Source organism: Cucumis melo, chromosome 3 (genome assembly GCF_025177605.1).
Source record: "Cucumis melo cultivar AY chromosome 3, USDA_Cmelo_AY_1.0, whole genome shotgun sequence".
In the NCBI taxonomy this organism is placed as follows: Eukaryota; Viridiplantae; Streptophyta; class Magnoliopsida; order Cucurbitales; family Cucurbitaceae; genus Cucumis; species Cucumis melo.
Window position 1 is genome coordinate 28,713,900 of NC_066859.1, and position 14,243 is coordinate 28,728,142.

At 30.6% G+C, this 14,243-nt stretch overlaps 3 protein-coding genes and 1 non-coding gene across 5 annotated transcripts; 3 read left to right on the forward strand and 1 right to left on the reverse strand.

Moving 5' to 3' along the window:
• Positions 1 to 105: 105 nt before the first annotated feature.
• On the reverse strand, positions 106 to 2,927 carry LOC103488043 (pentatricopeptide repeat-containing protein At1g25360-like). Of its 2 annotated transcripts, XM_017044492.2 has the most exons (2): positions 1,137 to 2,927; positions 106 to 971 (listed from the first exon to the last, which is right to left on the reverse strand). In XM_017044492.2, exons 1-2 carry the CDS (start codon positions 2,695 to 2,697, stop codon positions 304 to 306), a joined length of 2,229 nt encoding a protein of 742 aa, XP_016899981.1. In that variant the 5' UTR covers positions 2,698 to 2,927; the 3' UTR covers positions 106 to 303. The 2 variants fall into 2 exon arrangements, with proteins under 2 accessions (XP_016899981.1, XP_050938307.1); XM_051082350.1 differs by having other exon boundaries at positions 106 to 2,926.
• An 80-nt stretch (positions 2,928 to 3,007) lies between these two features.
• TRNAE-CUC (transfer RNA glutamic acid (anticodon CUC)) lies at positions 3,008 to 3,080 on the forward strand. Its single transcript has one exon. It is a non-coding gene; the product is annotated as a tRNA-Glu (tRNA).
• Positions 3,081 to 5,688: 2,608 nt separating this feature from the next.
• On the forward strand, positions 5,689 to 6,473 carry LOC103488041 (uncharacterized). The gene is made up of 4 exons (XM_008446580.3): positions 5,689 to 5,706; positions 5,748 to 5,899; positions 5,989 to 6,037; positions 6,118 to 6,473. The coding sequence occupies exons 1-4, from the start codon at positions 5,689 to 5,691 to the stop codon at positions 6,265 to 6,267; spliced, it is 369 nt and encodes a 122-aa protein (XP_008444802.2). The 3' UTR covers positions 6,268 to 6,473.
• Positions 6,474 to 9,065: 2,592 nt separating this feature from the next.
• LOC103488040 (WEB family protein At1g75720-like) lies at positions 9,066 to 11,194 on the forward strand. The gene is made up of 2 exons (XM_008446579.3): positions 9,066 to 9,268; positions 10,515 to 11,194. Exons 1-2 carry the CDS (start codon positions 9,167 to 9,169, stop codon positions 10,944 to 10,946), a joined length of 534 nt encoding a protein of 177 aa, XP_008444801.1. The 5' UTR covers positions 9,066 to 9,166; the 3' UTR covers positions 10,947 to 11,194.
• The last annotated feature ends 3,049 nt before the right edge of the window (positions 11,195 to 14,243 follow it).

Genomic DNA, 14,243 nt, shown 5'->3' on the forward strand with positions numbered 1-14,243 from the left:
GTCAGGATCATTCATCGAGTCCCTAAACTGATTTTTTGTTATGTTTTTGAATTTTGCAAAATGTCAAATCAAAAGAGGGAAGTTCTGAAGCAAGCACAAGCACCATGCATGTAAATCTGTTTCTATTTAGACCCTTGAAGTTTCAAAATTATAAAGTCGGTTTCAATCTAATAGATCAATTAATATATATATATATATATATATATATATATATATATATTTAATTTGTTCTGAAAAGAACACTTTCCAAAAATCGTTCTTAATCAACTATACCCTCACCAGTAAGAACATAATGGAATAATATTACCAATAATTACCGCACGAGCATTCGCCATATTTGAAATGATGAAACCTCTTTCCATCTCTCACTACTATCTCCCTCCCCGCAACTTTAGACATGAACTTGATTGCATTGTGGCAATCCCCGCATATCCTAAGGTTCTTGAAAACCCTTACAGTGGCACCTTGAGGTAGCTTCATTAACCCAAACGCAACTGCAAGCTTCTCACTGTGAGTAGATAAAGCATATTCTTTATGTTCAGATTCCATATCATGTAACACATACTTTGTGTCTGGAATATATCCTAATTTCTTCATTTCAAGGTTCAACTTCTCCAGATAATTGTAAATAGATAGCACCTCAGGGTGCACTGTATCATCTACCAAGAACACGTGAACCTTGTTCTCAACCTCAGTCCAACTACAAGCTGGCTCCTTTTTAACTCCACGGTCCCTCATTAGTTTTCGCGTCCTAGCGACATCATTCCACCGGCCAAGACTAGCGTACATGTTTGATAAAAGTACATAGGTTCCATCATGTTGCGGTATTAGCTTGAAAAGCTTTTCAGCAGCTTCTATACCTAGGTCCATGTTTCCATGAGTCCTACAACCAGCAAGAAGAGCCTCCCAAATTGGTGCCCTGGCTTCAAAAGGCATGGAATCAATGACATTCTTTGCATCTGAAAACTTCCCTGCTCGACAAAACAAATCGATCATCCGAGTATAATGATCCTCCCCTGGGGCAATACCATAATTCTCAAGCATTGAATTAAAATAGCGGTTTCCTTCTTCAACTAGACCTGCATGACTACAAGCAGATAGAACTGTAAGAAACGTTCTTCTATCGGGGAGTATACCTTCTTTCAACATTTGTTCATAAAGTTCTATAGCTTTTATGCCATGCCCATGTTGTCCAAGTGCTGCAATCATAGCATTCCATGAAACAGGGTCTACAAAAGGCATGGTTAGAAACACAGTTCTAGCAGCTTCAACTACTCCACATCTTGCATACATTGTGATCATTGCATTGCCAACTGAGAGTGTTGAATCGTGGCCGAGATGAACAATCTGGGCATGGAGTTGACGACCATTCTCCAATGCTCCAAGCACAGAACAAGCTGTGATCGCACCTGCAAATGCATAATCATTGGGTTCATAGCCATCTAACCTCATTTGATTAAACAACTTCAAAGCCTGTTCCCCAAATCCATTTTGTGCTAATCCTGAAATCATCACAGTCCATGTAAGAAGGTTTTTCTCTGGCATTTGTGCAAAGAAAGATTTTGCTTCTTCCATACGCCCTGCATTCACATACCCGGATAAGAGTGTATTCCAACTAATAACATCTTTAACTGGCATCTCATAAAAGATCTTTCGTGCCCCATCAACTTTACCATATTTCCAATATAAAGTAATCAACGTATTACCCACAGACAATAAAAAATTACGATCTGGGTTCAGCTCATTTTTCAAAATGTAAGCATGCACCTGTTTTCCCAATAGAAAAAAACCGCCATCGGCACAAGCACTGATCACGCTTGTGTAGGTGGACTCATCAAGCTGGACACCAAGCAAACGCATTTTCCTAAATAGCGTCAAGGCATCCTCAAAAAGACCATGATGCAAATAGCCAGAGATCATGGCATTCCATGCTATACCCGGTTGTTCAGTCATCGTGTCAAGAATTTCACGTGCCGCAGCCAGATCATCATTCCTCACATACCCAGTAATCAGAGTCGTCCATATAAACTCATTCCTCTTTGGCATTTCATCAAACAGTTTCCTAGCCGATGCCATCAGTGATGAGGATGACACCAACGGTGAAGAAGCACACTTAACATAAACAGATAGAAGAGAGTTCAACACTGCGGGAAAAAGCCCAATTCCAGATTTCACTACTGCACCATGCATTTGGCCACACTGGCGCTCATCATCAAAAATAAGCGTTGAAGCACTGAGCACGCTTGCAAATGTAAAGTCGTCAGGTTGAAAATTGGCCCATCTCATAGCACGAAAGAGTTCGATAGCAGAATGCCCATCATTCATATGCGAATACCCAGTAATCATGGCATTGTAGAAAACAGTATCCCTCATATCCAATGGAGTTTCATTGAATATTTCTCTAGCCATTTTCAAATTCCCCAGCGCAGAGTACGCCGTAATCAATGTAGTCCTCGCTATGACATCTGGTTGGGGAATTTCGTCGAACAGTTGCCGGGCATAAACAAAATCCGACGATTTCCAGTATACATCAATTAGACGATTGACAATGTGCCCACGAAGCTTGAATCCCGAAGCAATCACGTGGGCATGAACAGTCCGAGCAAGAGAATATGAAGACGGATTTTGTGGACAACATAGATTCAATTGTGCGACGTACCGGTTCGCCAAAACACGAACGTCCAAGACATTTCTCATGGCGTTTAAAGGGAATTTGAAGCATTATTTCAACTTACAAAGTAAACTAGAAGTAAAAATTGAGTAAAGCAGCAATGGCATAGCGATGAAACATGGACAACTAACAATCTAACATCAAACAAGAAGATAATCAGTACAAAAATCTCATAACTTATATAGTTGAAGAAAAAACATAAATTAGGCTAAATGGTCCGGAGGAGGAATCGGCAAGGAATTGAAAGTCTCGCTGGAGTGCTTGAGCCGTCCTAGAAATATGAGAAGTGAGCGGCGTTTGAGATCAAATAAGCTTAGGTTCATGTCAGTCACAAATTCCGTTGTAGTCTAGTTGGTTAGGATATTCGGCTCTCACCCGAAAGACCCGGGTTCAAGTCCCGGCAACGGAAATCTTTTTAAGAATTTTTTATATAATGATTTTGAATAATTTATTTCTCTTTAAATATTTAACATTTATTTCTTTTGTTTCATATGATGATAAAAAGTTCATTTTTTTTTCCTTTATTTTGACTCTTCAATTACACGTATATTTTTTTTCAAAATGTTAACATTTAAACTTATTTGGACGTATATTTTACTATTTTTTTTCTACGTGTAATCATTGTTGTATTTGAGATTGACAAAAATATTATTATTTCATGTAAACACAAATTTACGATATATCATCACGCTTATAATGGAATGTGTGTGCATACGTACAAATGAAGGCCTCAAGGGGTTCGTTGCTTTTTATGGTGTCTTATGGCAAATTTTAGGTTAGAGTTTCTTCATATGTGCATGCTGGTATAGGAATGCAATTAAAGTTCTGCACTAACTAGATAAAAAGATATATCATGAGTAGATGATATAATGCTATTGTAGTGATATCTAAAAATTCGTTGTTACTTAACAAATGATATTATAGCAGCACTACACATTGACTTAGCCCTTAATTTTAGTAAAATCTTAAAATGTCGAACAAAGAAGCGAAAACCTTAGAAAATGCAAGCATGATGTATACATGTACACAATCGGTTGTTGGTGTTGTGGGCGGTAGTTCGTGGAGTTGGATAACATAGGTTAAGAATGTGCAAGAAAATCCTAAATTAGGCTAAGAAAATGTTAATTAAATGATTTACAACTCTAATTGATATGGTAATAATGTACGTATGGCAATGATAACAAAGAAAAAAATAGAATTAAGGTCATGTTTGTCAATCCGTATTCAAATTTTTGTGTAATGGTAATGAATATTCGTTGATAGATCAATTGTAATGAGTCTCAGTTATATGGTACCATTCTTACTATAACATCCCAAATTTCTAGTACATTTTTATTAATTATGTTAAATTGTTTAGATGTTATCTTATAGTTAAAATGAGGTTATAAGGTTAAAATATTCAAGTTAAAATTTATAAAAATTTAAAATAATGATTTAGGAAAGAATATTTGGTTAATTAAAAGAATAGAGAATTTAAGTTTGGTTGAAAAATTGATTTAGGTTTAACCGTAATTAATTAATTAATTTATATATATATAATTAAAAATTTAGATTTTTTCTTAAATATGATATTAATTATTTATTTTTGTATATATAGTTTCGTAAAAGATTATCAAAATAGAATATTTGATAAAAATATTATCTTTAATAAAAAAAATAAGTATAATAAATTTCAATTTTTTAATGATTTTGTTTTATAAAAGATAAATAGTCCGTAATTTTTTTTTTTTTTTTTTTTGAGAAAATATCTTTTTCTTTTTTCTTTTTCTTTTAAAATTATATGGAAAAAAGCACATTTCGAGAATATCAAATTGGCCTAACTGGCGCCTGGCTGGGATCAAAATGCATCCTTTAAAATACAAATTATAAAATATGAGCTTTTGGCTTTATTCGTGAATTATGATTATGATTACGAAACTATCATTTAGCTTGGTATTATCCAATTCCAACTCAACTTTTCAAGCTCGTGGTTTTTACATATTTTTCAAATTAAAAGAAACTTAAATTTAATTTTAAATACTATTAATTTATATTGATCCATTTGGTTCTTTTTTTTTCACTACAAATTTACGTATATTTTAGTTTTTGTATTTTTCTTTTTTTTAACAACGTTAGTTGTTCATTTTTATTTCATTCAATTAATGTTTTTACATAACAACTTTTTCGCTAAATTTTCTAAAGTATATACATAAATTCATGTGAATGATATTCTATTATTGTGTAGAAAATATTGAGTTAAATCTTTTCCTTTTTTAAAATACCAAACCTTACTTTATTTTAATATTTGTGTAAATGTATGACATGTTAACACATTTATATGTCATTTAAACTATATATGTTGATCAAATATAGTTTATTCATAATCTTTTTACAAAAGAAAAAATAATATAGTGAGATATGTGGAGGCAAAGTATCAATACTATTCTATGGGCAAGCAGTAGGTTAGAACAGAGTATTATAGCATTCTTTGGATGACAAACTTATCTTCATGTTTCTCTTTACTGGTACAATTTCAACCCTTATATTTCAAAATCAGTCCTTGCTATAGTTCTTGGTTATTTTTGAAGTAAAAAAATAGTCTCTTATGAGCCACCCCTTCTTTAAACTGTGAAAAATATTTATATTTGCATAAAAAGATGGCATTCCTATTTATGAATAAAAAAGATCTGACTGCAGTTCAAATTTAGTTTTGAATTTTAAGGTTTATGTATATTTGATCTAAAATTGGAAACTTGACCTCTAAACAAATCCACAAAAAAAATGCTTTAGAACTTCTTTATACAAAAATTTAAATTCATGCGAATATATTAATTAAATTTTAAAATTTTCGAACTACCTATTAGAAACAAAATTAGAAAATACCATTAGAAATCATTGTCAAACTTGATGATGATATGTTGTCAAATTTATATGATATATAATATTAAATGTATGTTTAAAATTATACGTACATCAATTATTTCGGAGGGTAGGAACGAAAAGATTGAACTCAAATTCCATTTCCCTTTACATAGAACATGTCATATCCTGCACCAGTTCCCACCCACTCCCCTGTTCACTTAACCACAAAGCTTAGCTTTTTTTTTTTGCTATAAAACCAACCCTTTCTATCACTGATTTCTCCAAAATATTATCCACTCCAATTCAAGAATCCCCTAGAAAACCATGTCCATCCTCACCAAAGCTCTCTTTGCTTCCCTCCTCCTCTCTCTCCTCTTCCTCCACTTTGTAAAATTGATCTAAAACCACTTTTCTTCTTTCTTCTCCAAAAAAAAATTAAATTTACTAATTATTTTCTCTATTGAAATTAATTGTAGGTGGAATCCAGCGGCGTGGGTTTACTCCCTCGAAGTCCTCAGAAAATGGGTGATTATAATTTTTTAAAATCTGTTCTTTTAGATTAGATTAACTTATCGTAAGTGTTGGGCTTAAGCTTTTACGTACAGATTGCCGCGGCGCTTGTACGAGAAGGTGCAGCTTGTCGTCGAGGCCGAGGCTGTGCAATAGAGCGTGTGGGACGTGCTGTCAGCGCTGCAACTGCGTTCCGCCAGGGACTTCCGGCAACCACCATCTCTGCCCTTGCTACGCCGCCATGACCACCCACGGCGGCCGCCTCAAGTGCCCTTGAATTGACCCGTTGACCGCCTCAACTTCTTGTGTATGTGTGTATACATGCATAAATAATCATGAACCTATAAACAGGACTGTGTTTTGTTTATAGAAATGGATTATGGATGTAAACTTTTATGGTGTTTTTTTTTTTCTTTCTTATGCCCATATTATGCATAAAACTAATTTGCTATCTTGGTTTCTTTCCTTTTTATTATTTATGTATTTTCTATAAAAAGTTTCTATTGAAAATGACAGTGGGAAGAGTAACTTGATAATTTTAATTTTTCTTAATTAATTATTTTATTTAACTTTAAATAATTTATTTTAGGAAAATGTAACTTCTTCATGTATTACTCCAAGATTTTAAGAACGCATTTTTGTATGGGCAGAGACGAAGCAATTTCGTACCGACTTTATGCTTTGTTAATTGAATAATATTGGAGAAGGGGGTGTGTAATTTCTTGATTTAATATTATTATGCTAAAGTATATTTGACGGCTATTTCATTTATTTAAAAATGGAATTGTAAATAAAATTAAATTATAATATGGAATCTCAAATTTAGTGATATTAACGTGAGTTCCATCAGATTTAGAGATTCGGTCTAGTCTAATAATAAATAAAATGTATCGATATCTATTGGTCATATATTTGAAAAGAAAAACCCTACCTTCTTTTTCTTATTATTATCATTATTTTTATTATTGCTATGTGGTTTTGGGACGTGGCATAAGCAAATTTAATTGAAGGGATTGTTGGTGCCACCCAGCACCTGGTTTCTACAATTGTGACAACAAAGCCTTGGCCAATAGCTCACTAATTTTAAAGCATTTTAAACGATTGAATGATTTTTTTAGGGTATTAAGGGAATAATCTTTTAGTATAATTAATAAAGATATTATATATTTATTGTATTTAAAATTTAAAAAAAAAAACTTTTTCAATTTTCTATCCAACAAATTCTAATGAAAAGAAATTTGTTTTATAAAAAATATATATATTGTTTCTAGGTGATTGTAAAAAAAATGGAATAATATTTGACGAATTAAATGTTTTAGTGTTAACGTTAAATAGCATTTTTTTTCCCTTTCTGAAAAAACTTCTATTATCTACGTATTTTGAAATTTAAAATTTGAAGTTAATTGTTAACGTTGATCTTTTTTAAAAAAATATTTCATTATAATACACTTTACCTATTAAGCATAGAAAATTAAGTTTAGTGCCTAAATGGGTCCTAAGCTTCTTTTTTTCTTTTTATTATTATTATTATTATTTCTTTGTTAATGTTAATTTGTAGGACTACGTTCTATCAACTCTTAAATATTTAATGTAAAATAAGCATTTAAGAACAGTAAGGAGCTCATAAAATATAATATCTATTATTTTTTTGTGATGTCTCAACCGATCACTTGAAGGAATGTGTCGTATTATAGTACTAAATTTCTTTTACTTTATCTTTAATACTCATAATTATTGAATATTGATTCATTGCACTTTTTGATTTCATTGAATACATCCAAACAACTCAAAACTTGAAACTTGTCTTATCCCATCAAGTATAAAACAAATGAAAAAGTTGGAATGATAAGTATATGTTTGAGTTATTAGGTCAAATTTATGTATGTTTGAATTTCTGATCAATCAAAATTTCGTTTCAAAAATAGTGACTAACGCTAACTAAACTAACATCAACTATAATTAGGCAAAAGATCAAATAATTCATCTTAGATCGACAACTTTTGGATTTTCTTGTTTATCACCGAAGCAAAAAGTTCTCTCTCCCCAAAAAATGTATTAATTAATAAAGTTAACTTAGTTTAACTGTAGTAAGATATCTACATGCAAATTTAATTTATTCCTTAAGGTAAGAGATTCGTCATCCATTTTTGTATTTATTACATAAAATAAAAGTCAAAATTGTGTGATATTTTTTCTATTTCGTTCATCTCTTCTAAATTTTCAAATTTTGATCTATTACATATAAACTCAAAAGCTCTTAAGTTGATTTATGAAGACAAATTCAATATAATATCTAACATATACATATAAAGTTTAAGATGATGTTTAGTATAAAAAGATCATGAAGAGTAGAAACAATATAATGAAGTAGACAGAGTTGTGAACTCTTAGAGCTCACTATGTAAAGAGTTGACAACATATAAAATATTCGATATTTTTGTAAGAGGATCTACCAACTCTTTAAACCAAACTAGAAGTGAAGTTCAACAAACTCCTGCTTCCATACTACTACTCCTAAACTAATTCTCTAGCCCTCTATCTATACTCCACAAATTACTTATTTTTAATAACAACGAGAAAAATAGACAATTTTACTTAGAAACATCTATTTCATAAGAACACACTCAAAATAAAAAGAAAAATATTTGAAAATAAAACAATATATTCATAGCTACCTTAAAGAGAAAGTTAGAAAATTATTGCGTAAGACAATATATGTTGATGGATCATGATCATATTCACAACAAACAAGTAAAGCCTTTTTCCCTTGTTCGTTAAGAAGCAATTCCGCCATTATAAGCCCTTTGCTTCATAGCCGGCCGACACGTCGCGCAACCCCCATGTGCGGATTCTATTGTAGCAATAACAAACTGAGAAAGAACGACAGTGGGCCATTAGTTAAAAAACGAATCATCTAAAAAGAAAAAATAGGATTATTATTTTTGAAAAATATTAGATTTTTCAGTAGTGAAGTGGAAGCGAAGAAACGAATTAAGCTTATTCCTTTTTATGTCTTTTTTGGGGTTATTATTCTTTAAATTTTGTTAAGGTTATAAAAGGAAATATTGTTGGTTTCAGTTTCTTCGACATATTTAATTATCAATATATCGAAAAACTCTGTGAACTAAAGCTTATTTGGAGTGAATGAAAATGGAGAAAAGGCAGTTTCGATCGGTGAAAGAGGCCGTCGAGTTGTACGGCCAAAGGATTTTGGCTCCGGAGCTCTACGCCAACGTTCTTCGAGAGGTATTAAATGAGAAATCCATTTAGAAAAAAAATTATTTCTTTTGAGTTCATCACTTCTTTGACATGATATTAATATAATAGTGTGTGACTGAGTTAAAATGTTGATATAATTATTAGTTAAAATGTTTATATTTTTAAATTTGTTAAATTAGTACTTTTATTGACAAAAATCAAGATTAAAATTAAATAAATCTAAAGTATATGAACGAAAATAATATTTAACCTTAAATTTATCGTAGTTTCATAATCAATCATCTTAAACTTTTTAGTCAAATTAATTTAGAACATTTTTACAAGTGACTGCTGGTTTGAGAAACCTTTTTTAATTATTACCCATTCATAATTAAGAAAGGTAGGAGAAAATAAATCATCTGAGAGCCTCTAAAACCATAAATATTTAACTTCTAGTTGTGCTCATCAGTCAATAGATTTGAGTATTTAAAACATTTGGATGCTAAAGATCTATTTGATATTTTTAGCATTCTTTAATAATATTTTAAATAATTAACCAACTTAATTTAAATCAATGTCCATTTAGTCTTTAAACTAAAAATAATTGGTAGATTCTAAATTTTAAGTGTCCTATCTAATTGACCATACAAGTTAAAAAAATTTATATTAAATTTTTAGACTTAATAAACTTTACTTCATTGGATTTTTTTTAAAAAAAAATTAATGGTAAATCTACTAAAAATTCTAATAAATAGATTTCAATTCTAAATCTAAGCCTATTTGTTTTTCTAAAAAAACAAAAACAAAAGTTTTTAGAATTTTGGTTTGATTTTAAAAACACTCCTAAAATCTAAACAAGAAAATGTATAGGCTTAATAAATATAATAATGGAAGTGATGTTTATCTGTTTAATTTTAAAAATAAAAAAAGAATTCAAATGGTTGAACATTATAACAAAATTTGGAAGTTCAAAGTTTTTTCTTTTTGACCAGAAAATGAAAGGTTATAGACTAAACTGGTAATAAAAAATATAGACAAAAAAATTATTTAAATGCTAATAACTTATTTAAATAATTGAAGAAATTATTATACATGTCTCGTAACTTTTTTGTATGGTTATAATGCTAGTGATGTATTTTTCACATCTTCACATCTCCTAATTTCAACATTATGGAAATTTGAACTTTTAACGTAGATAAATAATTATATTATATTTATCGACTAACTATGTTCACTTTTAACATTTGTAAATAAATATAACATTAATTTAAAAATATTAATTAATCATACTCAGATGGAGAACGAAGAGAATGAACACGAGAATAACCTTCTAAAGATCAAAATCGTAAGAGATGAATTGGACATTGCAAAGCAAAACTTGGAGAAAGCTAAAGAAAGGAGTGTGGCAATGGCACGTTCTTTTTCTTCTTTGCAAGAAGAGCTTGAAGAGACAAAACGAAAGCTCCAGATGCTCAAGGAAAAATCAGATTATGACATTGAATTTGTTGGTCATTCTTTGAAATTTGACTCCAAAACACAGTCACAGAGATTTGAAGTAGAGGAAGAAGAGGAAGAAGAAGAAGAAGAAAGTGAAGTCTTTGAAAAAAGACAAGCAAAAATGAATGGGAAAGAATTTAGTGATATTCAACCTATGAAGAAAAAGAAGGCAAGCAAGAAGAAGAAGGCTATATTGTTTATAGGAGGGATTTTTTCTAAGAAGAAGTGAAAAATATATATTATATTAATTAATAATATTAAACAAACTTTTTCTTTCTAGTTTAATGATACGAACGCAGTTCAAAAGATATATAATTTTAACTGGATCTCTAGATCAAATATTTTTTTTTATTTGATTTTGTGAATGAATTCTTTTAGCCATGAAAATGGTTGAAAAAATATACTGTTAATCATTGTATTTTGACTGATATAATTTGTATGGTTGTATTGGTAATGATTACGTCTTTCCGAGTGAAATTTGTTTTTTAGGTATGTGATTGTCCTTTCCAAAATAAATTATTTGATTGAAAAATGACTGAAAATGGACAACTAATCGAAGTTGGTGGAATATTTCTTGGTATCAAGATTAAAAGTTGTTGAATTGTCTCCACTGATCATGTCCTTAATGCAACAATATAAATACTATCTAACACTAAAGTTTTATTTAAATCATAGGTTTGATCCAAAAGTTTACGTTGGTTAGGTGAAAAGGGACTTGAACCCAAAACATCATGAAGTAACATTTGATCTGTTACCATGTTAGATCACTAATCGACCAGAAAACTTAAGCTCTTAGGTAATAATAAAATTTAATATAATATCTAACCTTCAATCGTTACATACTACTTCAAAATTAAAAGCAACTTTCTATAATCAATTATTAAAAAAAAAATGTGACATATTACAATTCATTAAGAATTTCTAAGTCTCTATATATAGATATTTCACATCATAACTTTGACTTTAAAAATTGACTAGCTAATTGTTAAAGTATTTTACTTATCACAGGAGATGGTATGCTTACATCAACATTCACAATATATACTGTTTTGATGTCAAAGTACAAATTTAGTCAATTAACTCGTAAGTTCGTACTTGATCTCTGAGGAAGCTTAAAAAATATATAATGGATTTAAAAATTTCAAGCTATTGTGTTATAGTCTATGAATTTTTAAAACATCCTAAGCTTTTGAATCCTATTCAATAAATTTCAAAATTTTCAAATTCGCATCAAATGGATCATTGGTTTTTTATTGATTTTGAAACACTCAATAACCTACCAAACTCTAAATTGAAAGTTTAAGGCCGTATGTGACATAAAATATATTTTAAAATTACAAAATTTCCAAATTTCTCAAAAAATTATCGAAAATACAAAATTTCATTACTTATCGAATATTTTTAAAATTCGTGAACAAAAGAATTAGACACAAAATGCTCAAATATCAATTATATACAAGGGGGTGAGCATCAATTGATTGGAGTTGATTTTTAGCTAAAGTTCAAATGCATGACATCGATCATGAAAGAGTACAAATGGATCGTTAGTCAGTCGATTGATTGATTTAAGCATTTTAAATTTTTTAAAACCGATGTCGGTTTGGATTATATTTTTTCCAAATTGACACCAACTAATTCAATCAGAATTTTGGTTGGTTAACTAGATTTTTCTATTCATTGTGCTCATCCCTGGTACACATTTTCTATCTCCTATATTTTTCATCTCTCTATCACACATACAAAATAATAATAAATAAATATTTGGTTATTTGATTGTTTTTGTAGTAAAATACGAGATTGGTGCATATTAGTATCCATCCAAGTTTTCTTTTTTCATGTTTAAACATATTGTCAAATCATTTCGTGCAGGAATAGAGATTAATTCTAACTTCCGTTCAAATTGTTCTTGCTTAAAAACTCGTCGTCGCGCAAGTTCCTTTCTTCCGTAAAACTTCCAATCAAATTGAAATCAAAAAGTTACGACAAACCGACAAACGTGAAGAAGAAATTAGAAACTGAAATAAGCGACGACCGATGATACTCTGTTTCAATCTCAAACCGCAGAATCAGCAACGGCGGTTGGTAAAGAAAAAAAACAGATTTAAAATCGAATTAATTCGCCGATTAAACTTGTTCGTTGACACCTAAAAAATCAGAGAATCGAAACGATTCAACATCGAATTACTGCTTCCTGTGTATACGTACATGTATGTGCATCATTATATCATCATATTCAATATTATCTCATACCATCGCATTTGCATCGGAAATTCTGCCTTCATCGACGCCGATTTGATCCTGCGACGATTTGTTAAAGAACTCAATACAATCGGCAATGGCTTCGTTGTAATGCGAGTAAGACGAGTAACTCGAACTGCAGGAAGTCTTCGGCGGCTCAAATTTCTCCAGATTTTTCTGCTTCAACGCCGTAAATGGCCCTGCCGCCGCCGCCGCGGCTGACGAACCTCGAGAAGGTAAATAGAATATGAATCGCATCAGAACACGGCGGATCCGGCTCATGATCCTCGCCGGAGAGATTCTTGGGGCCGGACTTCCTCCTCTGTAATCATCTTGATCATCCTTCACGTGAATGACGAAGGTGTTTGCTCCGTTTGATTTCGGCCTCGTCGAAACGGCTGGATTCTTCATGTGAGAACTGTGACTTCCTCTTTGAGGATTGTTTGGTTATGAGGGTATGGTGTGCGGAATGAAAATGAGTTGGTTCTTATTTTCCGTGGATAGCTTGTTGTGGTGTTTGGGAAGAGTTTATAGAAAAATTGAGAAGCCGTCGCCGAAGTATCCATGTGAGGTAATGATTTTTCTCTAATCAATTTCTAATTTGTTTATATTAGGATAACTCAAATCATTGTTATTCTTTTTTAAGTGTCTTCTTCTTTTTTAAGCTAAGCATTTTTTTAAGGCTTAAATTTCATATAAATATATGCATGCCTATAAATTTTGAGACAAGTTTCAACAATGCCCATAATTTTTAATTTTTAAAATATTTCAATTCGTTTAGAGTTCTTTTATTATGATGATAGATAAATATTTATCGAGCCAATAACAAGAGTTAAAATATCAATGCATTTCAATATCGATATTGACATTTTATTTTTATGGATATATTTGGTAAAATATTGATATGATAAAATTTATGTTATTTATTTAGATTAATAAGTAGGTTACATTTATTCTCAAACTAGGTTATGAATATGTTATTATTATTTGATCTATATTCGTATTAGACCAAATAGATGATATTGTTTGTATTTTACGAGCACTTATAAAAGATGTTTAAAATATATATTTATGATATTGCTTATAATATTAAACTTCTAGTTTATAGATATATCGATAAATATTTTCGTTTCGATCAATAGTTGTAATTGATGTGAGAAATTGGAATATATATGAAATTATTGAAATAAGAAGTCTTCTATGAGAAGAAAAATTAGAAAATAATAACAATATATAAAGAGGAAAAACGAGACAGTGAGCAGTTGGGAATGATAATAAAACTAAAGTA